This window comes from Phymastichus coffea, unplaced genomic scaffold (genome assembly GCF_024137745.1).
Source record: "Phymastichus coffea isolate CEN01 unplaced genomic scaffold, Cenicafe_Pcof_1.1 PCOF00068, whole genome shotgun sequence".
NCBI classification, from domain to species: domain Eukaryota; kingdom Metazoa; phylum Arthropoda; class Insecta; order Hymenoptera; family Eulophidae; genus Phymastichus; species Phymastichus coffea.
The window spans coordinates 426,388-453,352 of NW_026706879.1; the positions used below are offsets into that span (position 1 = coordinate 426,388).

Sequence of the window (26,965 nt, forward strand, 5' to 3'; positions counted from 1 at the left end):
CTCAACGTTAACGAATGGAAAAAAAAACGAAAGAAACTTTCTACAAAATCGACGCACGTCGCGTCGATAAGCCACTTGACAAGGAGTGCGATATAGTCGCGCACTACTCGAACCCGCGGTGAGCGAGAGATTAATCGTCAGAATCACAGATACACTTGAGGCACATCCCGAAGCACCTGCACAGCTCGATGCATCCGCAGCAGCACAGCAGACACTTGCAGCACTCCATGCCGTCGCCGTCGCGACGTTGATTCTGATCGGCCGGCGGCACGACCACGTAAGTCTTGCGGTAGCTGTACTCGCCGCCAGCTTGAGCCGGTGCCGGCATCATCGGCGCCTGCTGCGGCATCATCATGGGTGGCTGCTGCGGGTTCATATTGGCGAAGCCAAGCGCCGGCTGACTGGGCATCCCCGCCGGATACGGGCTGGGATAGGGCGGCTGGCCCGGCGGTCCGTAACCGGGCGGTGCCGACGGGTAAGCTGGCGGATAGGGCGCGCCTGCCGACATCATCGGCTGCATCGGCACGTCCGAGCCCGGCGGCGGCAAGTTCGGGTAATAGGAGCCCGGTGGCCCCGGCATCGCACCGCTCAGCGCGCTCGCTGGAGGAGGCGACGGGGCGCTGTCGCGTCGTTGTGCGACGCCGGACGCGCCGTCGCTGCTGCTCGACGGCTTGGGACCTCGGCGTCACTGCTTCGCCGCCCACCTTCTCGGCTGCGAAACGTTCGAGCCTCACTTCGGACAGCTGCAAGCTTAAAGTCTGCGTCAGAATGCCCTTACGCCGTTCGGTTAAGTAGACAATTTTTTTTCCCGAATTTCGAGTTCTCGCTACCTCGCGATTCCGAGCATAGAAGGCCACCGCGAACGATGATGCGTAAAGCGCGACTATATTTCATTGTTCCTGCTATTCCCGTCGGCTGTAAGCGTTTCAACATATAGCTAAACACGTAACTCGAATGTTTAGATTGTCGATCTAATAAATTATCGATGTTTGGTCACTGCGCCCCCCCCCCCCCAAACTATACGCGCCAACTGCTCGGCATCGAGTCAGAGCCTGCCTGCTCTGTGTCCTTGGAATTCACCAATATGCGTGTACAGTACGTAGGCGTATCGGTCAATAGCCAAAGCTACAGCATAAAGTAGCAAACGAATGCGCAGTAACGAAGCGACTTGAATGCAGCAACTAGGAGATGCCGAAGGTGAAACGCACTATTTTGCCTCGGCATCGTTGTGTCGTGTACCGTTACAAGCGAAATCAATTGAGTCCAACGAGTGACACGAACGCACTCTATATACGTGCACGTCTGTAGACTCGATTGAAGCGCTACTCGCGAAGCACACGTACATCACGCAACCGAGTATATGAGAAGCTCGATTGTGCGTAATTCCGTCGCGCGCACAGATCAGCGAAGAGCGAAAATTGCTTACCTGGCATTTCTCGGCGTCCAACGGCGCCTGCACAACGTGCGTGGCTAACTGCGGGTGTCTCGATATAGTTGTGCTCTGTATCGAGCTCGAGCAGTAACGCACTGTGCGCACTGTACTTTCCCGTCGCACAAACTATACTACTTCCTTCGAGCGCGCGCGATCGGAGCAGCGAAAAGGCGCCAAAAGAAATCAATGGCTCGTGTACAGTTGTTCTGCGCACAGTAGTTTTGGCAGTGGTGCGAACATCTCGTCACGTAACTAATAAAGAATAACGTATATAACGAGAAGTCGTTGCGCGCGCGCCCGCGCGCGGGCGTCAGTGAACTTGCCAGGCGCCAATTTGGCGACCGACTGACTAGAGCTTCGAACTACTTATCTTCCAAGACACGCACGTGTGCGCCGAGCGCCTTTATTCGCGCAATGAGCACACTTGCGTCGCGCTACGCAGCGCGACACGCGCGAAACCAACTGCAGCGCCGATGGTTTAAAAATGGAACGAGAGGAGTCTCGAAGATAGTTGAGCGCGTGCTCAACGTCTCACCCCAAGTCGGCGAGTGCGAGATCTACTCTCGAGGCTACAGCCAGCACGATTCATTATACATGGCTATCTCGGGGAGCTATCTATCGGAATCGAGCGAGGTGCGACGTACGAAAAAAGATGTTTGTATTTTAGACTCGGCCACACGGTAGTTAGTAGGCGCATGTATGCTACGCTCTTATAAATACTCACGATTTTTATATTGTGAACACGTGCAGACGCGAGCGACTAGAGTTACCGCATTCTTTTGTGTGCATTTGCATATATACTTGGCTTTTTTATTGCGTGACCTGTATCCTGGCACGTTTTGAAATCTTCTTCGATAAGAACATTGAAGCGTCATCTCACACCAAAGATTGTAATAGCAAGGTTGCTTGCATAAAGCTCGTAAGGACATTGCTCTATTTGAGGTTTTTATTACTAACGGACAAAGTAACGGGATAAAGTTAACGTGACTTGTATGTTATGATAAACGAAGTTTTAGCATTGAGTTTTGGAGCTTCTCTAATTTCGTGTGACCGAATTAAATAGACGTGAAAATTTATAAAATTAGGTTAATTCTAGAAAAAAATATGATAGAATAATTTTCAACGGCGAATAATAGTAAAAACATTAAATTTATTGTCTTGGCTGTACGTGAAGACGTTTTGCATATACCAATATAAACGTATTTATAAACTATTGAAATATACATACAAATAGAAATACTACATCGATCCCTAACGCTCATAAATCGTAAAAAATAAACGCATCTGCCAATATGTATATTGCCACAAGCTCATTGTCAAACTTTATCTTTCTTATCATATAGTTGGCATTATACATATCGTAACGGCCAAATTACGTACATACGAAATCACAGATCACGCGCCAGCAATAATAATTGTCCACGCGCTCGGTTCACTTGCAGCAGTCGACGCAGAGCGATATACACCTGCAGGTCTCAATGCAACACCAGCAGCACATAAGCCAATCGATGCAGCTACACTCGCTATCCTCGCGCCTTCGATTTCTGTCGTCTTGTAATACGACGTAAGTCGTCTTTGGGTAAATGTGCTCGTGATCCGCGCTGTATGCAGCCGGTTGGTTGACAATAGGCTGCTGATAAGCGGAACGAGGCAGTATGCTGTTGCTTAAATCTACAGTTGGAACGGAAGTGTGGCTAGCGTGTACAGGTTCAGGCATTGATGAATGGACAGTCGACATTGGCCGAGCTGGCACATTGTCGTCCACGGGATACGGTTCAGTCGGTTGCGGCAGCGGCATCGTTGTTTCTCCGATGGGGTACGGGGTTGTTGCGTAGGGTAGTGGCATCGGTGGATACGGCGACGAATTCATGGCTTCTGTGTAGGTCGGTGGTGGTCCCATTGGTTGTACCGATGAACTTTGTGGCCTCGCTTCAGTTTGTTTGTAAGCCTCGGGACGAGATATCGAGTTACCTGAACACGTGGAAGATATAGAAATCAGAAGCGATCATACGATCCACGGTGGAATGTCTTCACGCTTATCTCGCAAAAAGCTATAGCGTCATCGCAGCAATACCCAGTACCACTTGAATACGTTTCGATCGACATTTATTTTAAATGTATCGAGAGATGCAAGTTCGAGTTCGTCGCATGTTGTGCTGAAGACTTCAATTACGTCTAATAATTTGATGAATTTTAATTATATCGAAAAACTTTCTTTGCTTATTGAAATCACGAAGCAACAAAAGCGCATATCTATTATTAACTCGTGATCATCTTATCAAATGAAAAATGTGTATTTGTACAGCTATAATGCCACTGCGAGTTTCACTGGAATCGTTTAATAGTAAATGATAAGGGCGTTATCGAGAAAAAAATTATGAACATGAGCAAAGAACTCGATAATGCACTGAGATGTATTTGAAAATTTTTGTTACAAGATGGTTTTTTTTGAGAGAAACATTAAAATCAAAAAGTAAATTTATTTAGTCGTAATAAAAGAAAACTGCACGTATATTTTTAAAGTTTGCCATTAAATGTTGACGCGATGCACATACCACTTAAAATAAACACTGATAACCGCGACACACTAATTGTTTTGCAAGTTATATATACTCACTCGACATATTGCTTTTGGCAATTTTCGCACTGTATTCCACTGAATTAAATAACTCGTTTCGTTCGTGGACCGCAAATACTAGACTCGAGTTCGATAATTTTTGCCAAAAGGATGTTGAACACTCGGCAGACTAGCGTGCGTAAGATGCCGGGCGTCGGATTGCTACGTCAATTTGTTGGCTATACTCTCGCGAATATGCATACTATTGGAAAGAGTGGGAGTAACGCTGACACTTTCATTAAGGTTTTTACACGCTCCTTGCGATTTACTACAATAACATCCATTTCTTTTACGTTATCTTGGCGACTCGTATCGTCGCGAATTGCAACTCGTCAAATACCGCTGGCTTCTAAGCTAACACCTTTTCCGATTTTTGTAGCCTGATTTTCATGACTTTTCGTTTAGCGAATTGTTGACGGTACGCATACCTTCAGTTCGGCCATGAGCGGGAAAGACCAAGTGTGTTGTATTAAACTTTCGGGAATTCCGAGGCTCCTGACTTTATACTATACGTACGTATAGTAATAAAATTATGGTATTTTTGCTGTCGTTTTGGCGAAAGAACTGAATTGATTGACTGATTATACATGCGTTTCTGCGTATACTTAATGAACTCGCAAATTAAATAAAGTTACCGATATTTATATTATAAATTTTATATAGGGAAATACTTTGACGTATTTAATTTGTTGATGTGATTTGAGTATGATAAATTATTTATAAGAATTCGAAAAAATTAATTTATCGATATATAAATTAATTGAAATAAATTATTTGATAGAGTTTAAAAAAAATTATTCGATAAAAAAAAAAAAGAGTTAACTAAAACAATTGTTTCGATTTGTCATCGATAGAGTTGCGCAGATAAAAAGCAATACTTTTTCAAAGCAATAAATGTATAATTTCGGTTTGGACTTATGAAATTCGTGAGACGTAGTATGATTTTATTGATATGACACACGTGCCATATCTTATCAATTATTTCCATTTCATTACTACATACGAGCACCTGGTTCGTCGTCAGTATGAATCAGTTTTTTCATTTTTATTTCTTATTCGTAATGTACATAATTTTTTGGAAACAAAAACTATGACATTCACTTCTAGATTACTCACCCATGGCAATATTTAATTTTGTCCTTACTTATGTCATATCTGTTCAGTTTATTGGCTTCCAACATTTTAAAATTGTATAATATATAACTGTTAATCTATTTACTGATGTCAAACCTTTAATTAATTCTCAGTATTAGTTTTATATTTATTATGTAATCTTTCTGCTGATTGTTAGGTTAATGAAAAATATATTTCAAGTGACTTCATTTAAAAATTTATTAAAACGTTTAAACAATTGGTTAACAAATTATTATAATTTCTCTAATAATGAACAACAATTAAGCAACTTAGTACTATTCTATTCATATCGAATTAATCTACAATTATGACACATTATGAACTGCACATGTGTTTTCATTTTAGAACATTCAAAGTATTGTAATCAATTCAGGTATCACATGTATTATCATTTTGTAAGTCTTCAAAGTATAATCACTGCAGAGAACATCAGCACTTATGAATTCAGTATTGAATATACAAGTAATTTCTATGGAATGTAGTTAAAAAGGTTTATAAAAACATTTGATTTTTAAAAAATTATTTTACAGTGATACTATTGTCATGTTTTTCAGTCATTTTTCATATATAAATGTATAAAAAATCTATTTTAACTTTTTTCAAACATGCGCTTTGAAGTTATTATTTTTGAACGTTTAAGAAAGTGAAATATCTCACATCGTCATTTAATAATTGTAATAATTTAAAAAGCTGATTTTGTACTAAACTAATACTGATTGTTCAATTTTATGTGCTTTTTGGACCATTTGAACTTTAAAGTCCACCAAAACAATCACAAAAGAAGGCTAAACACACTAATGGTCCTCCGTTGCAACTGCAGCATCTGTAATCATCCTTTTCTGGAGTATTATTTTGATTGCTCATGCCAGTCTCATTTCTAGTGGTATTTTGAACTTCATTTCTTGATTTAGTATCCTTCTCCAAGTTAATAAATACTGAATCAAAATGATCTATGATGGAATTTTCGTAGTTTCCTAATTCAAGCTGAGAAGTTGATTCTTGAGATTCCGAAAGGACATCATCTTTTTGTATGTCTATCAAATCCGAAGTTTCGTCCAATGAAGACGGTAGGTTGAACTCAACGCTTTTTGGTTCTGGAATTTTCGGGTTATCACTTTCCTAATATAATTAAACACATTGGTTAATTTTTCATGTAATTGAATTTAGTAAATAATTATTTTTATTAAAGAATCTTACCTTCGCAAAAGAATAATGATCATGAGTCGCTTCAGAGTGTTGTTGGGACTGGTAATTGTCCTGATGCGACGTATCGTATGCGTTGTAAGAGTCATTAGTAACGCCAAAATTCGACGTATCTATGAAATGACAAAGAATTCAAAAAGTTAACAAACAGAAACGTATTACTGACAAGTGTCGTACGAAAATTGAGGGTTATGTCAAAGTTTAATTGATGACAGATGAGAAGATCATTCTACCGTGAACCCCTTTTCCCTAACAAATGTTAATAAGTTTTCCGAAAACAATTGACTTCAAACTACTATCGATATCTACTCTACGTGAGTATATTAATGAAAATACCTTGAACCGTATTATCATACGAGTCCATTCTGCCGATCGGCTAGAAAATGACTAAGAATTAAGAAAGAACAATTAGAACGTTATAAACCGGAGTGTGGGGCGAATGACAATCAGCTGACATCTAGATCGTTGATCTGTCAGCTGTGCGAGATATCGGATCGATCCTAACACGAAAATAATATTTTTCAAATACCTATAATATCGTTCTAAAAATACCACCGCGAAATTCTCTCGTTTGTTTTAATGATTTGAAAGAATATTGGGGTGGTATTTTTCATACAAGCAATGAAAATCATTTTGAATATTTAAAACAAAAAAACCAGCAATCACATCGTTATAATGGAAACTTTCATATTCAACAAGTTTTGTGCACGCGTATGGTCACTTTATCATTTCTCCCACGCGGAAGTATGCGGGGTTTGATTCCCAACGAATATTAATGGCTTTTTGTCAAAAAGTGCCAAGAATTAAAAATGAACACTACGGCTCCGGTGGTTCGGAGTTCGAATTCCGCCTTAAACTGATTCAAGGTAATACCCTGGGTACTATATATATATGGTTCCTGCTACTCTCCATAAAAGCGATTAAATGATTGTTTAAATAATCCGAATGCTTCTCGAGAAGGGCCCTTCTCCCCACACATATATAATAAGAAAAATCACGCTTGCGTATTGGCATACTGACAGTTGCTAACACTTTCCTATCCTATAATCTTCATTCCCGCAGTTATACGATAATTATTTAAATTTTAATTCAAATTTTATTAAAACTCACCTTTGAACCGGATAACTTCTTTTATTAAATTGAGTGTGGTAGGAAAAAATAATTCAATCGTGAATAATCTTTTTTTCTTCGTTTAATTGAATCCTCAATCCAAATATAATGTTAGTCACCGAGTATCATCTTAATTATAAATCAAATCAACAATAAATCAATTGACATTCGTAGTCTTACAAATTTTCTGTTAAAAAACATCAGTTGGCGAGATTGAACGTTCAATTCAGTAACAATAATTGTTTGTGCGATTTTTTTTCAACATTTGCTTTTAATGTATTATCTTATAAGGCAAAAGCAGTCCTACTGGTGCGTTAATAGCATTTTTATAATACTTTAATATGTAATTTTAACACAATTCAGTATATTTTTAGCATGATGTATTGCAAAAAATGTTTGCATTTCTATGAATATATTCTTCAATTACTTGCAATATATTTTTATGATAAATTCAGTATAACATTTTTCTATAAATTATGTTTGGTTTCTGATATATTTTGAAGTATTTTCTTAAAATTTACAACTATATTATTTACGTTTTAGATTAAAACAAGATTGTTTCCAATATAAAATTGTATATCACAAATTCAGTATAATCAATTGGTCCAATATTATTAATACATATAGTGAAACCAAAAATTAATATAAGAGCTTAAAATCCATTATGAACTTTTATAAGTACATACAAGTGACTACAATAATAGGTTTTTACAATTTAAAAAGAATCTGCAATGATTTTTTGTAATACTTTATCACAAATTCATTGGACGAACTAATATCGTATGTCTTCTTAACTTCTTGCCGCTTTAATACACTTCAAGATATTATCAACAACATCTCTGCTCGTAGCAGTGCCTCCTAAATCTTTGGTGTGGACTCCGGCATTGATTGTTTTTACAATGGCATTTTGAATGACAGTTGCATGTTCCTGACGCCCAAGATGACGCAACATGTCTGTAGCGGCGTTGAGCATAGCAATGGGATTTGCAATATTTTTTCCAGCTATACTTGCACCAGTGTTACGCGTTGCTGGTTCAAAGATGGTGTAGTGATCGCCATAATTTTTACCAGCCAATAAACCAGCACCACCGAGCAGACCACAAATTACATTAGAAACGATAGCACCATATAAGTTTGTTGTCAACATGACATCAAATTGATGAGGATTGGATACTAGCTGCATGCATGTATTATCAATAATCATGTCATTTAATTGAATATCAGGGTACTCTTTGGCAACTTTTTTAGAGACTTCCAAGAATTTTCCATCCGACAATTTCATGATATTTGCTTTATGAATAGTGGTGACCTAAAAAGGAAACAATATTATATTCATCAATAAAAATTGGTGTATAATTTATCTTTACTTCTTCTTTACCTTCTTCCTGTTATGTCTCCTTGCATATTCAAAAGCATATCGAGCAAGTCTTTCAGCATTTTCTTGTGTAATAACTTTCATACTCTCAACAACACCTGATACACTCTCATGCTCTAACATGGCATATTCACCCTCAGTATTTTGTCTCACAATAACAATGTCTATATTTTTCTGACGCGAATTAACACCAGGGTAGGAGATACAACGTAAAGTATTAACAAAGAGATCCAACTCATTTCTCAGAGCAACATTACGTGATAATACTCCAACTTCTTTGCTACGAGTTTCAATATTACCTTTTAAAGCCACACCATTTCTGCGGATAGAAGTGATGGCATAGTCTAAGTCGTCATTGTTGTCTGCATTGGGATCAATATTAATTTCTTCAAAATCTACTGGTACACTTGCATATTTGAAAACCTAAGAAGTAAACAAAGACTTTTTGTTACTTTGATCATTACATTTATTATAATTAATAATTTTGTATTATTGTGGAATCATTTAACCAGAAAATTTAGTTAACTTTTCTCAAAGACATTAAAAAATAAATATTTGTGAATTCTAACTGCATTTGTAATCTATAATTTAAAGTTATTGCAAAGTATTAATAACAAAATTACCTCTCGAACATAGCCCATAAGTTCAGGTCCGATACCAGCTCCTGGTAAAAGAGTGACAGTATGTCTTCCACCGTAGTGTGCTTTAGGCATTGGCATAACTTTGATTATAGTTGGAGTTTTATGTTGCCTCTCAAAAGCAGATATTGCTGTGGAAGCACTACGAAGGTGTATTTGAGGTGCAAAGCTTTTTGGTTGTACATATTTGAAGACACATCTCCCTGCCATTTTGGTGACTATTACCTGTAACAAGATGAGAAAACAAATAGTAGAAAATCACTTTTATTATGGTTTCCCAAAAGAAATATTCACTTGGCAGTGTCTATAAAAATCTATTTTAACAATCACCTATAAAGACCTTGCAAGTTATGTTAAGTCTGGATTTTTTAGTGTAGCACTACACTTACCTATAGCTATAGTACAAACAGTAAGCACTAGTGGATTTATAGAGTAGAGATATTTTGGGCTTTCAAGACGAGCTTTCAAGCTGCTTCACTGTTTCATCGCGCGTTATTCAAATAACCAACATCATTGTACAAAAATAAGATATTATTAAAGAAAAATATAAATGTAATTTTTCGTTAACCTATTGTTAATACATTTTTTATAAACATTAGATTGATTGAAAGTATTGGAAAGGCATTTGAATTTGGGTAATATTAATTTATATTTATCGTTAATTAAAAACATCACGTTTTATCAACTAATATAAAAATATCATTTACACTATACAGCCATATAAACATTTCATTCTAAATTGTTTTCTAGTAAAATTATAATTAACTTCGTAATAATTGCAAAGCAAGCTCTTCATCAAGTTGTAAATTATCATTGTCAGAATCTGTCGATAGACGTTTCTTTTTTTTCTTTTTTATGTCTTGTAAAATCAACTTCCTCTTTGGAGGCCTGAAAAATTTGTCATTTCTTTTATGCCATAAAACCATTATTAAAAAGAATAAAAGGTAAATACATTACCTGTGAATTTGATCATTATCGCTTTGATTACCACTATGTTCAGATTTTTCGTCAGCATCGTCGCTTCGTTCAGAGTCGGATCCTTTTGATCCATAAATTTCATCTGGATCAGGTAAGAAAGATAAATCTGGTTCGTAAGATCCTTCACTTTCTTCACCTGATTCCTCACCGACGTTTTCGCTATCATATTCTTCGTCATTATCCTTTTCATTTTTCGGTTTACCTTTTATCAATGCTTTTAATTTTCTCTTTTCTTCCTTCTTTTTCTGTTTGACTTTCTCTCTGTGCCGTTGCTTGTCAAACTTATCTTCTTCCATCAACATTTTTCTTGCTTCCTCAATGTTTATTCCGGATGTTTCTTCGTTTTCGTATTGTCTAGCCAAATCGGACACTTTCGATTTAGTTGGATCAATCACTTCCTACATTTTTAAATAAATAAATCGAGAATTAGTTTTGAAGAAATTATTCAAATTTGTAATTGGCAATAACGTTTTTGTCGAATATTACCTGTCCTTCTTCATCAAAGTTAATTTTCTTATTTGGCACAATTTTCTTTTTCAAAATTTTTTTAGCTACTGCAGCTTTTGTTACGGCTTTCTTTTGCTTTGAGTTGGATGTTAAGTCTGTAATATCTACGTTATCTGGCAATTCATCATCAATATCAATATTTTTCCTTTTCACAGTTAAAAGGGTATCGTCATCACTGTTATCATCTTCACAAACTAAAATATAAAAATATGATACTCATATACTTTTCAAAACAAATGTTTATAAAATATTCAAAATAAACAACTAAAACATTTCAAATGTTAAATTGACATTAAAAGATATTTTATGAATATTTGATCCTCTGACTTACTAGTCCCAAAATTTTTGCTAGACGATGAGCGTGCTATTTTGATACTTTGGTCTTTTTCTTCGTCTTCTGATGATTCTTCATCATTTTCCTTTTCGTCACTTGCATTATTTTCTTGTATATTTTCAATATTCTTGACTATTTTATGATCATCATCAACTGCTTTCTGCTTCAGTTTCATATTCTTCTGAGCTCGTTGCAGAAATCGTATTCTTGGTGGAATAGCCAAACCTAAAGACCTTTGGAATAATTTTTCAATAAAAAAATTGTTTTTAAAAAAAAAGTTATATTCATCAAAATCTATTAACTAACAATATTACCTAGCAAATCCATCTGTATTTAAAGCATGAACATCAAAAATATTTTTGTCTTTCATCAAAGAAACCGATTTTACGTATGCTACAAAAGCGCGTTGAGCAGTATCTTTTAATGATACATCTCTTGCCAGTAAAGCTTCCAATTTCCTTTGAGGGTACTGAAGTTTATTAGGATTAATTCTATAATATATAAATATGAATAGAGTTTTGGAGACACAAAAATGAATTGTAAATTAATATAAAAAGTTGTGAAAAAATAACGTACTTAATCATATTGATTGGAATTCTGTGTGTTTTTAGTTGCTCAACAAATTTCTCTTCACTTGGCAAAAGTACTAACAGAGATTCTCCACCTTTATCTAGCCTAGCCGTTCTCCCTGCTCTGTGAATGTAAGTATTTACATCTTCAGGACAGTCCAATTGTATAACCCAACTAACTTGCGGAAAATCTGAAATAAAAAATTTATGAAATTTTGAAATCTCCAATTATTTCGAATTTTGATGAATGTTACCTAATCCTCTAGCTGCTATATCAGTGGCAAATAAAACAGCATGATGTTTTTTACAAAAAGATTCATAAATCTTCATTCTCTTTAGTTGATGCAATTTGCTATGAAGAGCCATTAAGCTCACACCTGGTCTCATGTGACAAAACGCATCATTTATATATTTTACCTGAAAAAATATAAAAATACGTATATAATCAAAATACTGTGAAACATAAAAATAATTAGTAATAGATATAATTGTATTAGTGAAGACTCACCTGTTTACAACTTGATAAGAATACAATAACTTTTTGTTTAAGATGATTACGAATGAAAGACCATAACATTGCTATTTTGTCTTCTAATTCACATATAACATAACTCTGTTGAAGACCTTCAGGTGTTGTGTGGGCTGCATGTTCATGGACAGATACGTACGTTGGATCTTTCAAACTGAGACGAGCCAATGTTTGTACAGATCTAATAAAATTAAAGTAAAAATATAAATAGTTGATATTTTTGTTAATTCAAGTAATCTGAACCTACAAAAATAATGTACCTTGTTTGAGTTGCTGAAAATAAAAGCGTCGTTCGTGTTTGAGGCAAATTTTCTATAATGGCATTCATTGTTTGCTCAAATCCCATGTCCAAACATCTGTCTGCTTCATCTAAAACTAAAATCTACGAAATCAAAGTATTTTTAATGATAATAAATTTATCATGAACATGTGTTTGATTTGTTTTATTGTTGTAAATACATACTTGCATATTTGTACATTCAAAAAGATGATTTTCATCCATATGTTGCAGTAAGCGACCAGGAGTACATATTATAATGTTACACTGGTTCATTCGTTTCTTTTCAAAGTGTAAATCTTTACCTCCAATGATCAAACCAGCGGAAAAATCATGATACCTTCCAACATTCCTCAACGTTTCAAAGATTTGCAAAGCCAATTCACGAGTAGGGGTTATGATTAGAGCACCTAATCCATCAAGTCTTGTCCATTGTTTGCAATACATAAGTTCTATGACCTTAAAAATACAGAAATCATCAATCTGAATGAACGTAATAAAGATATTAATAATAAATACATACTGGTATTAAAAATGCTAATGTTTTTCCACTACCAGTTTTGGCAGCTCCTAAAATATCCTTTCCTGCTAAAGCTAATCCTATACTTTGTCTTTGTATATCTGTTAGATTAACATATCCATTATCTTTCAATCCCTTCTGTGTTTGAGAAGACAGTGGAAGATCCGTAAACTTTTTGATTTTTAAGACATCAATCTAAAAAATTAATTTGTAATATGTAAATTACATTAGTGACAATAAATTAGTTTTCTAACGATTGTTGAATATATTATGTTGACAAATTAATCCACAGTGATAATTATTTTAGTATGTTTGCCATATTAAATATAAGTGTATTTATAAAATAACCTACCTCATCGTATTTAGATAGCAAATTTTTGATGATTTTGATCTCAGGTGGTCGTTTCTTTGACTTAACATAAACTTTAACTTTTTTCGTATTCTTCTGAGCCATTTTTGCTAAGAAATATTACAAGAAAAACGTTTAATAAATTATCAAAAAATATAATAAACCTTGTATACCGCACATTTGTTGCTGACTGTCTAGGTTATGTTTGCATACCATGTGCGGGTGCAGTTCTCATCACTGAAGATCTATTTATGCTATATAAACTATAATATATATACTTTCTACCTCCCAAACAAATTATGGTATTGTAGGAATCTATGTTCAATATATTATTACGGCTCCGATTGCTCCGAACTAGTGATGGGCGATTATCACAAAAGTAATCGATCGAACACAATCGATTACCAAACTCTATTCCAATCGACTAATAGATTAATCAGCTAAAAGAATCGCAAACAATCAGATAATCGATTAATCGGCGGAAACATTTAAATAATTAAAATAATTTAATTATAATTTATACAGTGTTTATTAAATAACGAAATTTATCGAATCTAACTATTATTTTCAAGGTTTTATTATACAATAATGAAATTGATCATGGACCCAATTAATTACAATAAATATTTTCATGGAACTTTTATTTTTTGAGTTTGAGTAAAATGAAAAAGACTAGGTGCACAACGTAAGTGACATACACAAATTGATAATTCCAATATGATCATTTACAACACGTGATAAGCTCAATCACAGGTTTTTGCATAATTTCCATCGAGATTTATCTTTGTCTTTTTGTTTTTAGTTTTGTTAGTGAATATCGTCTTATAAAGATATTTTAATATTTTCATTGTTTCCAGTGATTTGATCCTCATCATAGACGTTGAAAAAATTCATTAGTAAAATAAAACTCCTGGAAGCTTGATGTATATTAAATTCAGTTAAATTATATTCAGAATACTATAATAAAATAAATATTTTTTTTTACTTACTACTTCTTAAAATAGAAATGATCAAATAATTTATTATATTAAAAATAAAACCAAAATTATAATCACACATAATTAATTGAATAATTAATTGAATATCTTTGATTTTTCAATGTCACCGGGATGGGTTGAAATTTAATTGACTAGTCTTCCGTAACTAAAAAATGCAAAATAATTTTTGCCGCGCACGCGCAATTTTACTTCGATTTCGTCACCGCCATCTAGTAAAGTAAAGTAAAGTACTTCGATTTCGATTACGAGTTAAAAATGAATCGAGCTACGATTAATCGGTGGCTCAAATAATCAAATTCAATAAATAGAAGAAATAATGTATGTACAACATTTGATAAAACTTATTTAATATAATAGATAAAAGTATCATTCAAGATAGAAAAAAGTCTATAGTAAATATACAGGGTGGCCCATTTTAAGTGATCCACTCAGATATCTAGATTGGAGTGAGTTTTATCGAAAAAAGTTTCAGATGAAAGTTACTCAACTTTGAGGGGGCCATGTTTCTATGACCTTGGATTTGACCTTGGAGGTCATGTTCAAGGTAATTTCAAGGTCAACTTTGTTTTTTTAAATAGGAACCCCCATTTTTGACCCCGGATTCGGAAAGAGCGGGAAATTTTACGTCCAAAACGGTATTTTTAAATTTTTTTTCATGGCCTAGAGAAGGTCGATTTAAGGTCAAATGCTTGAAAAACTGCCTAAAAGCGTTTTTTTAATTTTTAAGATATCGAAAAATGACCTCTACAAAATTTGTTCAGAATAGAGTGGGCCACCCAATGCACCAAAAACCTTTGACCTTTAACCTCATTTTGAAGATCATTTCAAGGTCGAAGTGTTTTTTGTAATGGAAACCCCTCTTTTTGACCCCGGATTCGCACATAGCGCGAAACTCAACACAATACCTTATCCAAACGTCGGATTTCGCGCTATGTGCGTATCCGGGGTTAAAAAGAGGGATTTCCATTACAAACAACACTTCGACCTTGAAATGACCTTCAAAATGAGGTTAAAGGTCAAAGGTTTTTGGTGCATTGGGTGGCCCACTCTGTTCTGAACAAATTTTGTAGAGGTCATTTTTCGATATCTTAAAAATTAAAAAAACGCTTTTATGCAGTTTTTCAAGCATTTGACCTTAAATCGACCTTCTCTAGGCCATGAAAAAAAATTTAAAAATACCGTTTTGGACGTAAAATTTCCCGCTCTTTCCGAATCCGGGGTCAAAAATGGGGGTTACTATTTAAAAAAACAAAGTTGATCTTGAAATGACCTTGAACATGACCTCCAAGGTCAAATCCAAGGTCATAGAAACATGGCCCCCTCAAAGTTGAGTAACTTTTGTCTGAAACTTTTTTCGATAAAACTCACTCCAATCTAGATATCTGAGTGGATCACTTAAAATGGGCCACCCTGTATAATATATTCAGACTATTTTTACTGCAATACCTTTTTTTAAATTTGTTGAGTAAAAGAATGAGTGAAATTTATCATCGTAGCTTGAAAAAAATGTTATAGGGGAATGGAGCAATAATAAAAGTCATCTACGATAACTCAAATGCGATTACACATAGTAAAAACAATTGAATGGCGAATAAAAATTCATTATTATCTATATATAGTTCAACATAATTAATAATCTTATGCATCATAGAAAGAATTGAAAGATTATTTTCATTATCTTTCAATATTTTCAACAATTGATAAAAATGGTTTGTATAATTAATTTTTTTGTTTTATTGTTTTTATAAAACAAGTATTGCGAAGAACTAAATACATGCTAAAAGGTGTGAGGAAAAATCTAAGGAAATGATAAAAACACTGTTTTTACAAAAACATTGATTTTATATTTGACCGAATATATAAATGTTGTATAAGTTTTTAAATATTAAATACAAATTATGGTGTGAATCTATAACCCTTAGTTTCGCAGGAAACTCTACAAATGATATTGTGAAATGATATACAACTATGAATCAAAACATTGTATATATATTTAAGAGCATCAGTCTTTAAAAGTAATAGCATATACAGATGTTTGAAAACATTATCAAACGATTGCATGTGTATCGAAAATATTTAAATATTTTAGATTAGTTGTCGATTTTTGCGAAAAATTCTTCAATTTCAGTGTATAGACTATTGAAAAATGACAGTCATCATATAAATATAGTAAAATCAGTCATAGAGATTAATTTGCGAGTCGATACACAAAAAATTTTCGTTTTTCATTTCGGCAATCGCTTGATATTCTATATATATGACAATTTCAAAAATTTCGTTTAGCCAAACGGTTCCTTCAAATTATTTTTTTTCACACTCGTTTCTTTTGGATTTACAGTTTACACATAGAATATTTATATTATATATAATATATATCTCAAAAAATTATAAAAGTTATCATACACGCTTTTTTTAATTACACGAATCTCTTCATTTATTATATTGTTCATTCTTTCGTTATATATAACATACTATCTTATAATACTAAGATTTTTATTTTATCAAGCAAATATGAAAAATGTTTCTTCTAGTTTTCTTAGAAAATAGTCATTCCGAGTTTGCATATGAAGGTACTCTGAAATGCGATGAGAGCTTTTATTTTTTTTTCATATTTACTTGTTCAGCTTTATTGTTTGTTTTTTTCGATTTTTTACATTCAGCGTGTGAAACATAAAATTATGTTTAAGCAAGCATGCTATCATTTCACGTTAGCAAGAATGAACACTTAAAAGTACTTAATGTTTAAAAAATCTAAACTTTAACAAATGAAACGGTAATACGTGTTTTTCAAACATCCAATTCGCTGCGTAAGGTATTTCAAAATTATTCTATAGTGGTCGAACTTGTCTAAAGAATAATAAATAAACTATTATTGCATTCATCACGCTTCAAACATTTAATTATTGACATGACCTGTGTACGTAGATCAATAGTGAAACGCCGCAGTTACACAACAAACCGTGTCTAACTTTTACTAAAATTACGTTGCAAAAATGTTTTATCAATTGTTTTCCTGGTTTGAAACGCTTTGTAACAGGAATTTTTGTTTTGATACAAAACAGTTTTCGAAACTTTTTACAAATATAAATTTTACTTTATCGAAGGAAATGCTTTGCGAATTAAATCATTTTTAAAATCAATCGAATCTGATATAATGTGATCATTGCTTCATACTTAAGTTTCTCCTTTTTTGGTATAACAGTTTTTTTCCATTATAAATGATTTTAGTATAGAATAGTAACTTCGAATCTTATTAAAAATTTAAGACACGATTAAATTAGAACACGATTAATCGGCAGTGTGAATTTCTTTGAAACTATTCGGATAGATGTACATTATAAAGCTAAACTGTTTAGCTACAACAAATATACTACAAGATTATGAATTGATGAAGAAAAAGAAAAAAATCGCGTATTTCGTTACAGTTCATTGGGCTGTTAAATTAAGAAAATATAAAATATGTCTCCGATCAAATTATCGTTCTTTTATGTGGCACTAAAAAATCACAAACTGTATCGTATATAAAAACAAATAATATATACATAACGGTTTTCTAATAACTGTCTCAGAAATAGCGTATATTATATTAAAAGTAGTAATAAAATACAAGCTCTTAGAATAGTGTCGATAAATACATTTAGCTCGATTTCTTTTCAAAGTCAAATAAATACTAGAAAACTAAAAGGTAACATTCATCCATTAGTTATTTCTAAGAGTTAAAAATAAAAAATACCATTTTTCAATAAAAGAAAGACAAACGAAATTAGAAATACTCTCTATCCATTTAAGTTGAAAATTTTATGCTTTCTACCTTTCGTATCGAGACTTAATTGTTCTATTTCTTAACGACTCGTTCAAAAACAGTTATGCTTTGCTTCTTAAAACTACTAATAAAGAACTGCGTTGATATTCGAACATTTAACGTACTATCGCTCAATCACGATCCACACAGAAGATTACTGTTTGGATAGTCTGGTCTCAGTGAGTACTTTACTAGGATCGGGTAGTCTGACAACGAGTTGAGCGCCATTCTGCATAGGTCTTGTACCGTTGACTTTCATATTTGGGCTTGTTAACAACGGTAGAACCTTTTTAGCTCCACTGAGCTTAGGTGAACAACATTGTTTCTCCTCCCCCTGATAATTCATTTTCTGTTCATTCACATTATATGGAATACCATTGGCGAAGGTTTGTTGTTGATTAAAATTGGGCATTTGATTCCTGTTAAGCGAATCATTTTTAAAATTGTTTGGTGCTGAGAGCTGCGTGGAGTTAGTCTTGTTGGTACTCTTGTGGCTGCCGCTGCCCGAGTAGCTGGTTATCGAGTCGTTGCAGTAGTCGGTCAGATATGTCTGGTTAACGTACCAGTTATGCAAACGATGGTGAATCTCTGGAAATTGTGGCCTGCGGTTTGCAACCTCGTGCCAACACTCGATCATTAAGCTGTAAATCATGGTTGGACAATCTTCCGGGCAGGGTAGCAACTGTCGTGAGCGAATCATGTCAATGACTTCTTGGTTGTTGTAACCATAGTACGGCTAAAAACAAATTTTTTTTATTCAGTTAATTTATTTATTAAATGACTTTTCATGCTAACATTTTAATAAATATATGATTCTTTACCTGTAAGCCGTAACTATAAATTTCCCACAAAACTACTCCAAAGCTCCATACGTCGGATTCAGTTGTGAATTTGCCGTACAATATTGACTCCGGTGGCATCCACCTGACAGGAAGCAAACTTTTTGATTGTACTCTGTAATAATCGCTGCTATAGATGTCGCGAGAAAGACCGAAATCAGAAATTTTCACTGTGAGATTTTCGCCAACTAGACAATTTCTGGCCGCCAAATCTCTGTGTACGTAGTGATGGCTTGCTAAATATTCCATTCCTGAAAAATAATTATTCAGTTTAACAATCGCACTCTTTCTTTCCGGAATATATTTTTTATATTGAATAATGTACCGGAAGCAATCTGAAGTGCGATGTGCAAAAATTCAGGCTGCTGTAAAATCTTTCCACTACTGTTGTTAAGAGGAACATCAGTTCTCGGAGAGTGACATATCAGAAATTCATGTAAGTCACCCTGAGTCATGTATTCGAATAGCATACACATCGGCTCGCCATTGAGTACAACACCGAGTAAACAAATGATATTCGGATGCCTGAGATCAGTCATAAGATCAACTTCACGCTTGAAGTCATTCTGAGTCTTTGGACTTGCGTTCTCTTTCAACGTTTTAACAGCAACGTAAATTACTTCATCAGACTTATTACCAGTCTGCAATTCTCCTTTATAAACTTTACCTGAAAATTGTAAAATTATTTGTGTAAATTATTATTTTTCCGAAAAGAGGTCAGTAATTCTACGAAATTATCTTACCAAATGCTCCTTCTCCCAATTCTTGTAACAACGTCACATTATTTATTGTAAACTGTGGCACACGATTATTCGAAGTTCTACTACTTCCACTACTTAACGTTCCGGTTCCGGGAGTTGTATTTCCAGGAGCAGCTAACAGGGAACTCATCTCCATGGGCTGTGTCATATTTCGTCTTCCGTCATATATATTCTTGTCACATTGTAATCCAGTTAACATCTGTGTAAAATTTTTAGAACTCAACGCCATGATTTCTTTACAAGTATATGCATTTAAAACAATGAAGAACTTACTTTATTTGTAGGTAAATGATTCGTTTGTCTCCTAGACTTTCTACTTTTATAGCAACAACAATAACAAATCAATATAATTATAAATCCTCCAGTGAGTACGAAACCAACAACACCGTAAACCCACGAGTTTTCAACTGTAAAATTAAACAGATATATTTTTGATCTAACATTTTTTTGAAAAATCATTTCCATGATATTTACCAGTTTGCAATAGTCCACACTTAGGTATATTACAAAGTGCTTTTTGACGATTTTCTACGTAACACCACGGTTGCGCTTCTGTATTATCGGGATTCCGACAATATGAGTGATGTCCTGCAAGCTCGGGATAATCAGATATTGGTAGATTGAATTGTTGTATCCAGGGTGTGCAAGGACCCAATATGCTTGTTTGATGAATTCCACGGTATGATTTTCCATTTCCCCAGTAACAGTATTCATCTATAAAAAGGCGTAACAACGTATGGTTTACATTTATTGTCAAACAAGCTACTTGTAAGATCTTCAATAATGTTTGAAACTTACTCTCTCGAACATTTTCCATAGTGATTCCAATGCTCATGCAATCATCCGTTTCGGGCAGCTCAGAGCATTCAACTAAAGGTACTTGTCGTCCAATCTCTGGATGTCTTTTAGCAATGGCATATTCTTTTCGACATAGATCGTTTTCCAACATTTCACATTCTTTCCGGCAGATTCTTCTCAATTTGTTGTTCAAGCTGTCTTTTCTGGCTGAGCGTGTGTCACCGTACGATGTGCTGATTATTTTGCCGTTTGGTGAACCTTTGATTTCAAAATATGTTAAAAATATTAATCTTCAAAATCATAACTTTCGTCTCTACTTTACTACTAGTAATATTATTATCGATAAAACTATGGCTTACAACAATTTGGTTATAATTTATGTATTAAAATCAATGTTCGTACCTCGATCTCTATGCAGTTCCGGACTAGCGTCACCCATTGATCGATATTTAGCACCTCTTTTACGTGGAATGCCATGACGCAAATTAGAAAGATCGTCTGAGTTATCATCAATGTCTGCGTCATCAAATGGATCTCGTTGATTTGCATTCAGAAGGTTGAATAATTGAGTGCTAAGTTTTTGATTTTTGGAGAATTCTTTACAAATTGGAAATGTTGAATAACATAGCGATGGCTGAGCATAACGACCACAGTTTTGGGAAAGTTCGCTGTAAGAATAACTCAAAAATGTTAATAAGAGATTCTTTAATAAATAACTAATGTATGCATAATATTACCAGAAAACTATAGTTTTTAATACCTTGATTTGTTTATAACTTGAAATGCCTTTATGAGCTTTTCTTCGAGTATGCTTTGATTGAGAGGATAAGGTAAAAATACAGGTTGGTTTCCAACGAATTTTTCGCAAATTTTTCCGACATAAATCTGAAAAATGAAATAAAATAAAATAAAATAAATAAAAATGCTAAGCAACATGAGAATGGATTAACGAATTGAAAATACAGATGAGTAAGAAATTACCTCGCAAATTCCTCCGTGATTGTCTTTTCGACCAGAAAGTGTGGATACGCCAGGTAGGCTGGCAAGACTAACACCTACTGGCAGTTGCATATTGACATTTTTAAGGCCACTGATTTCAGTGAGATCTATTGTGCTGGGTTGCAAGCCCGTTGGCTGGGGACTCGGAGGTAATTTTCCATAAGTATTCGTTGGCCCTTGCTGGTACGGAGTCGAAATTCCACCCCTTGAACTTTCAAATTTATCTTCATCTTCGTTGCTGAAAATAACCATTTATTTTTCGATTACAAGGCGTATTTTTCTGATAGTGCAATTTTAAATAAGTATTTCAAATTGGTATTATCCCGGAGTTTTGAAAACTTTGAAATCGAACGGATTGCTTCTTGAAATATAAGAACGCTAATATGGAACATTAAAAACTAATGTAAAATAGCAGTATAGGCTTTTGTAAACAGCAACGTTTTTTATTTCATTTACACTCTCAAGTTATATATTTTATGAAATTTTTTATTTACACCATATGGAATTCCAAAGTTATTTTAAATTATATTTATTTATTTATTTTAAGTCATGTTCGTGGACTATAACATTTTCGAATTGCCCGAAAACATTCCCTGTGTTTTTCATTTTTATGTACTTGCAGAATTTTCATTCAGATGGCGTTATTTAAAATAAATATAATCAGAAAATGGAATTGTCAATTTGATTTATATATAATATAATTTACTCATGAAATTGTAATTTACAGCCCGAATATAATTATTCATTTTGAGATAGTTAGATTGAATTCACTACTTTTGTTCAAATAACCATATGAATTTTGTTTAATTCTTGATATAATAATATACTTAATACAATTATAAATTTCGATAAAATTTAAGAATAAATTTTAGGTAAAAATCCTGTAGTCGTGAATTAATGAAAGTAACAAATAAAATTAAAAAATAATTATAAAAATTTATTTTAAATTTTTCTTTTAAAACCGGTATATAATAAACATAAATTTATGTTTTCTATAAATCTCGAGATGTTTTTAAAATTTACCGAAATTTCACTAGTTTTTTAAGTCTTAATACTAAATCAACTTCAGTCAAGATTCCAGTATTTCCAGTCTATCAATGAAGATCACGATGTAAACAAATGCTCAGTTTACAACATCAACATAACCTTTTGCCAAACACAGATTTCACGTGAATGGAATTTTCGTGAATCAAAGTGAAAAAGCCGATCACTTGGAACAGCAGTGAAGGCTCGAAATCATTGATACAAAAGCACGAAAGCAAGAAAAACCGTTGGACCATGTATAGCTACAAGAGAGCCAAAAAAAGAGGAAGCAGAAAGAAACGAACTGCGCAGACACAAACCTGGCTTCAACATCATCCAGGTCACTGGTAAAGCTCCCGTTTGTTTGTATAAAAATACGAGAATCAAGTAACAACAGAAAATACACAATTAGCTTCATAATTACAATAAAAGAAGCAACGAAACATTGAACAAAAGAAGAGATCCCGTGTCATTGCACCGTCAGCTCTGCGGCGGCCATTGCTACACTACGCTGACTGAACTCGTGGAGTAGAGAGGGAGAGAAAGAGACATAGCAGTCCTGCTTTGAGCGCCACCACGTGATATCGAGGGTCGAAATAGCTATGTAAGGGCAGATGTGCTGCCTACGCGCGCGGCTCTCTGCTGTATGCGCGTGAGTATATTCGGAGTGAGAGACGCATTCATGTGCTTCTTTTCTACGCTTTCTGATTGGGAAACGTGATGGCAAAGAAAAGTCGTTGAGTCGGTTTATTGTTAGATGCGATGAAGATTTCTTGGAGAAATCACGCGTTTGAAAATTCTTTTGAGTATTACGAGTCAATTGATGTTTTTCTACGTTATAACAAGGTGCAATTTTATTTCAACTTATTATTAACATTGTTTATAATTAAAATCAAAATAATGATCAAGCCGTGAGATTTGACTTTTACGTAGATGATTTAAACGCTAAAGCTTTTCTTGAAAAGTACATAGGTAATGTGTGTGGTTACTTACTCATCGAGTAGATCTGGTAAATGAGGCAAAGTAGATGCGTAACCACCGACGTCAACTAAAGGATTCACTCCATGATTATCTAAAATCAAATAAAAGTTGCAAGAATTAACGAAATTATATATATTTTTTAAAACTAGATAACATTTTAGGATAAAATATCTTGCATAATGCAAACAATCGCTAATAGTGTCATTCGAATATTTCAGATCTGTAAGGGGCCCATTTTAATCTCGTGATTTCTACTTTTATTGTTGACTTTCCAATTTTATTGTTGATTTTTTGTCGAAAAAGCAGCGCATTTTTACCACGCACATACTTGTCGTGAGCAAGTGGAAAAGTCTGGAGTTCGTATTTTCACGTGCCTTTCCGTTTAGCTTAACCCTCACCACAATTTTACCTATAACATTCGCCGACACGTATGGTAAGTATACGTAAAAAACAACGCACGTCGTAAAAGAGGCTTTGAAATGAAATAATCGAGTGAAGTTTGTTACGACGACGTTAATCCTGTTTGAGCGCTGAATTATTAACGATCGATATTCAATCAGCCGTGTAATCTTTGCGTCTCAAGCCGTCAGCAGAAGCTGGCACGAGGCGCTAAGACAATGCGAATCCGATATGCCAACATAAAATAGATTATAGCTCGAGCGCGCGTCTACGTATCCGCCCCTAAAAAGCAGATACACAGGCAGGCAAGCGGAATGAAAATCGAGGAGCCGGCGGCAAATTGGCAGGTTGTCAAGCGACCCTACGAGATTTCTTACTTAACTTATGTGTTTCGCGCCCTTTTCTTTTCGGCTTCTCTATTTCTTGTTTGCCTTGCGGCTAAAGCAAGACAGGCCGGGCTGCGCGCGCGTGTATATGCGTACGAAAAAGAAATCCCTTCGTCGGAAAGGGGACGTGCGTATGATGCTTCGGGGCTTCTCGGCAGCGCCCGATGGCGCATTGTTTTCCTTCCGATTATCTTTTTGCGCGCAGCGCGAGAGAAAAATCTCGCCGCATGCGTCTTTGTCCCTTTTAATCAGAGCGTTTCATTGCGCGCGAGATAGTTTATGTATAAAAACACCCGAGAAGGGCCGATTGGACGTCAAAACTCAATGTCGAAAACTCGACGGGAAGGGGGAAGGCAGTCGCGAGAACTCGGCCGCGAAATCAGCAAAGTCATAGCCCTTGCGTCCGAAAAAAGTGCAACGCAATAAGTTGCGATTACTGAGCAAAATTGCTTTTCCTCGAGCTCGCGCGTACTACCGGGTTCTCTCTTTCTCTTTCTCTCTCTCTCTCTCGCTCTCTTTCTTTCATGTTTGGAAAGAGGGCTATGGGATGTATACCTATTTTCGTAGCGAGGGTTCTACTTTACTTTTTCTCTCCTCTCTCTCTTTCTCTCTTCATATTTCACGGGTCGACCGGACTTATTAGGGTCTTATAGTCGTGGAATCGAAAGCTGCTTTCGTTTTGCTTCGTGAATTTTCGCGCATGCAAAGAAATATAAAAGCCTTCGGAGTTATCGGAGATGATCTATCGTATTTCTTACAGGCGACTGCGAATTTATTTGTTCAAGCTATTCAAGTTTACTACGTCGGAACATTTTTTGACGGCGGAGAAGTAAATTTTGTAGATTCGTCCGAATCCTTCTGCGGTGGCAAGATAAAAGAGATGCAATTGATTGTTCACCGAAGTTGAAGAGAAATATCGTATGTTATTGTATATATTGTATGTATTATATTTAAGCTCGTTTATCTGGAAAAATTGTTCAAACGACTCAAGCCTTGTCACCTTGACATCGCAGAAAAATTTTTATGAAAAATTTAATCAGTAGTCAAAGAGATCTGGTAAGAATTAAATGACCAACTGATGTCCATTAATAATAAGGAAGGTTTAACAAGATCTCGATTGTGTATCCGAACTGAAGGTCTGGAGGGCGCGCCAGCAAAGAGTTTCGGTTTGTAAGGTGTGACGATGGTCAAACGCTGCTGGAGCCAAGGGGTTTAGAGTTACAGACGGTCGCACTATGATAAATTAGCGCGTCCGTACCGCGCCAACCGGAAGCGCGCCAGCGCCTAGATAAGCTCCAACTCATTAATAATCGGCGTACCTACGGCCGAGGGCGCTTTTGTGCGTCCCTCGGCTCATGATATTGTTGGCAATTTGAGAAAAGCACACGGGGGCTCGATGAAAATAGAACGGGAAGCAATAAGGCCGCGCGCGGTGCAAAGCTTCAATGCTCGCAATTAAGCATATCTATTTCAGCGGGTAAGACCGATCGGATTCCCATCGGCGCAAAGGGGGACACTGGTCGTTGTTGCGAGATCGGACGCTGACGTGATTGATCGGCTTTGAGGGTGATGATCATTCGCCGACGTACACGCTTACGGACGGATTTCGATTAAGTTTTTTTCAAAGCCGTCTATCGGATGCCAATGCTCTGCAGTGATGAATTTTCGAAAACTAAGCGTAGGGTATTCGCTACAACACTGAGTTATGACAATGAAGTAGCCACCCAGTGTCTTAGTCGATGATCGATGCCTTTTCAACGATCATTCAAAACTATCTGGAATACACTGATCTCGCAGTTGATCCAATATTCATAGACCGAGTGTCGATGAACGCGCCTGCGCTGCTAATCTAAATTGCCAAGCCCCCCCGGACGAACGGATACTGAGCAGCTGCGATCGATCGTTCATCTTATCACAGAGCGCCGAGGAGGCGTAGCGCCGACAACAGCTGTGCGGGAGCTTTGGCTCGCATGTAAATCGGCCGTATCGAGTTTGCGGCGCGAAAACCGGGGGCGCCGGCCAAAAGCTCGCTCACAAAGGCTCTCGCGCGGAGATGCGCGTCGCGTGCCTTATCCGACGAGTTGCAACAGCCAGCCGGCAGCGCGCATCGATCAGCGCGGAGGCTCGCGCTCGCACACAAGCGGTCAGAGCTCGCTGAATTATTCACGAGGGCACGATAAGTGTTGTCCCTCGCGGATTCAATCGCTCGCCGACGCCCCCGTCGAGGATCGACGCTTCGAGAATCCACGATGCGTGTTTTCTTCGTAGCATTTTTTTTTTCAGGCTTCGCGATCAAACGAGCTTCAGCGGATTTTTTTTTGGCCAGTGCGATGTTTCCAAATGTTTACAAAGAAATTTCGCTATCGTTTGGCCGAGAAAAGCAAGAAGCGAATTAGGTATGTGACGT

At 35.6% G+C, this 26,965-nt stretch overlaps 5 protein-coding genes across 9 annotated transcripts in view; all 5 read right to left on the reverse strand.

Moving 5' to 3' along the window:
• Positions 1–2,864: 2,864 nt before the first annotated feature.
• Positions 2,865–4,220, reverse strand: LOC131667579 (uncharacterized). Its single transcript, XM_058941076.1, has 2 exons — positions 4,050–4,220; positions 2,865–3,403 (listed from the first exon to the last, which is right to left on the reverse strand). The coding sequence occupies exons 1-2, from the start codon at positions 4,054–4,056 to the stop codon at positions 2,865–2,867; spliced, it is 546 nt and encodes a 181-aa protein (XP_058797059.1). The 5' UTR covers positions 4,057–4,220.
• A 1,152-nt stretch (positions 4,221–5,372) lies between these two features.
• Positions 5,373–6,831, reverse strand: LOC131667624 (uncharacterized). Its single transcript, XM_058941165.1, has 3 exons — positions 6,723–6,831; positions 6,381–6,499; positions 5,373–6,302 (listed from the first exon to the last, which is right to left on the reverse strand). Exons 1-3 carry the CDS (start codon positions 6,748–6,750, stop codon positions 5,937–5,939), a joined length of 513 nt encoding a protein of 170 aa, XP_058797148.1. The 5' UTR covers positions 6,751–6,831; the 3' UTR covers positions 5,373–5,936.
• A 734-nt stretch (positions 6,832–7,565) lies between these two features.
• LOC131667622 (isocitrate dehydrogenase [NAD] subunit gamma, mitochondrial-like) lies at positions 7,566–9,909 on the reverse strand. Its single transcript, XM_058941162.1, has 4 exons — positions 9,840–9,909; positions 9,495–9,734; positions 8,875–9,294; positions 7,566–8,805 (listed from the first exon to the last, which is right to left on the reverse strand). The coding sequence occupies exons 2-4, from the start codon at positions 9,717–9,719 to the stop codon at positions 8,287–8,289; spliced, it is 1,164 nt and encodes a 387-aa protein (XP_058797145.1). The 5' UTR covers positions 9,720–9,734; positions 9,840–9,909; the 3' UTR covers positions 7,566–8,286.
• Positions 9,910–10,226: 317 nt separating this feature from the next.
• On the reverse strand, positions 10,227–13,901 carry LOC131667621 (probable ATP-dependent RNA helicase DDX10). 3 transcript variants are annotated; one of them, XM_058941161.1, is made up of 13 exons: positions 13,786–13,901; positions 13,576–13,682; positions 13,227–13,418; positions 13,009–13,162; positions 12,687–12,801; positions 12,406–12,607; positions 12,152–12,314; positions 11,905–12,088; positions 11,643–11,819; positions 11,326–11,561; positions 10,974–11,188; positions 10,467–10,885; positions 10,227–10,397 (listed from the first exon to the last, which is right to left on the reverse strand). In XM_058941161.1, the coding sequence occupies exons 1-13, from the start codon at positions 13,805–13,807 to the stop codon at positions 10,271–10,273; spliced, it is 2,313 nt and encodes a 770-aa protein (XP_058797144.1). In that variant the 5' UTR covers positions 13,808–13,901; the 3' UTR covers positions 10,227–10,270. The 3 variants fall into 3 exon arrangements, with proteins under 3 accessions (XP_058797144.1, XP_058797142.1, XP_058797143.1); XM_058941159.1 differs by having other exon boundaries at positions 12,687–12,808; positions 12,890–13,162; XM_058941160.1 differs by having other exon boundaries at positions 12,687–12,808; positions 12,890–13,162; positions 13,751–13,793.
• Positions 13,902–16,427: 2,526 nt separating this feature from the next.
• LOC131667615 (tyrosine-protein kinase transmembrane receptor Ror) overlaps positions 16,428–26,965 on the reverse strand; it is a 226,913-nt gene continuing 216,375 nt past the window's right edge. Inside the window, exons 5-15 of one of the 3 annotated variants that reach the window (XM_058941142.1) lie at positions 23,786–23,864; positions 21,752–22,007; positions 21,531–21,655; positions 21,173–21,438; positions 20,771–21,028; positions 20,447–20,686; positions 20,246–20,379; positions 19,955–20,171; positions 19,537–19,878; positions 19,194–19,462; positions 16,428–19,108 (exon numbers count right to left, since the gene is read on the reverse strand). In XM_058941142.1, coding sequence (XP_058797125.1) covers positions 18,527–19,108; positions 19,194–19,462; positions 19,537–19,878; positions 19,955–20,171; positions 20,246–20,379; positions 20,447–20,686; positions 20,771–21,028; positions 21,173–21,438; positions 21,531–21,655; positions 21,752–22,007; positions 23,786–23,864 — 2,768 coding nt within the window. In that variant the 3' untranslated portion in view covers positions 16,428–18,526. Of the gene's footprint in view, positions 19,109–19,193; positions 19,463–19,536; positions 19,879–19,954; positions 20,172–20,245; positions 20,380–20,446; positions 20,687–20,770; positions 21,029–21,172; positions 21,439–21,530; positions 21,656–21,751; positions 22,008–23,112; positions 23,277–23,785; positions 23,865–26,965 lie in introns of those variants that run through there. The other 2 variants (XM_058941143.1, XM_058941144.1) reach the window with 2 other exon arrangements.

Coding starts and splice junctions, on each gene's coding strand:
- LOC131667624 (XM_058941165.1), bottom strand. CDS start 6,750: ATGGACTCGTATGATAATACGGTTCAAG. Junction 6,500..6,722: donor GTATGATAATACGGTTCAAG/GTATTTTCATTA, acceptor GTCATTTCATAG/ATACGTCGAATTTTGGCGTT. Junction 6,303..6,380: donor ATCATTATTCTTTTGCGAAG/GTAAGATTCTTT, acceptor TAATTATATTAG/GAAAGTGATAACCCGAAAAT.
- LOC131667622 (XM_058941162.1), bottom strand. CDS start 9,719: ATGGCAGGGAGATGTGTCTTCAAATATGTACAACCAAAAAGCTTTGCA. Junction 9,295..9,494: donor TTATGGGCTATGTTCGAGAG/GTAATTTTGTTA, acceptor TTTACTTCTTAG/GTTTTCAAATATGCAAGTGT. Junction 8,806..8,874: donor GGAGACATAACAGGAAGAAG/GTAAAGAAGAAG, acceptor TTTCCTTTTTAG/GTCACCACTATTCATAAAGC.
- LOC131667621 (XM_058941159.1), bottom strand. CDS start 13,807: ATGAGAACTGCACCCGCACATG. Junction 13,683..13,785: donor GAGAACTGCACCCGCACATG/GTATGCAAACAT, acceptor AATATTTCTTAG/CAAAAATGGCTCAGAAGAAT. Junction 11,562..11,642: donor AATACAGATGGATTTGCTAG/GTAATATTGTTA, acceptor ATTATTCCAAAG/GTCTTTAGGTTTGGCTATTC.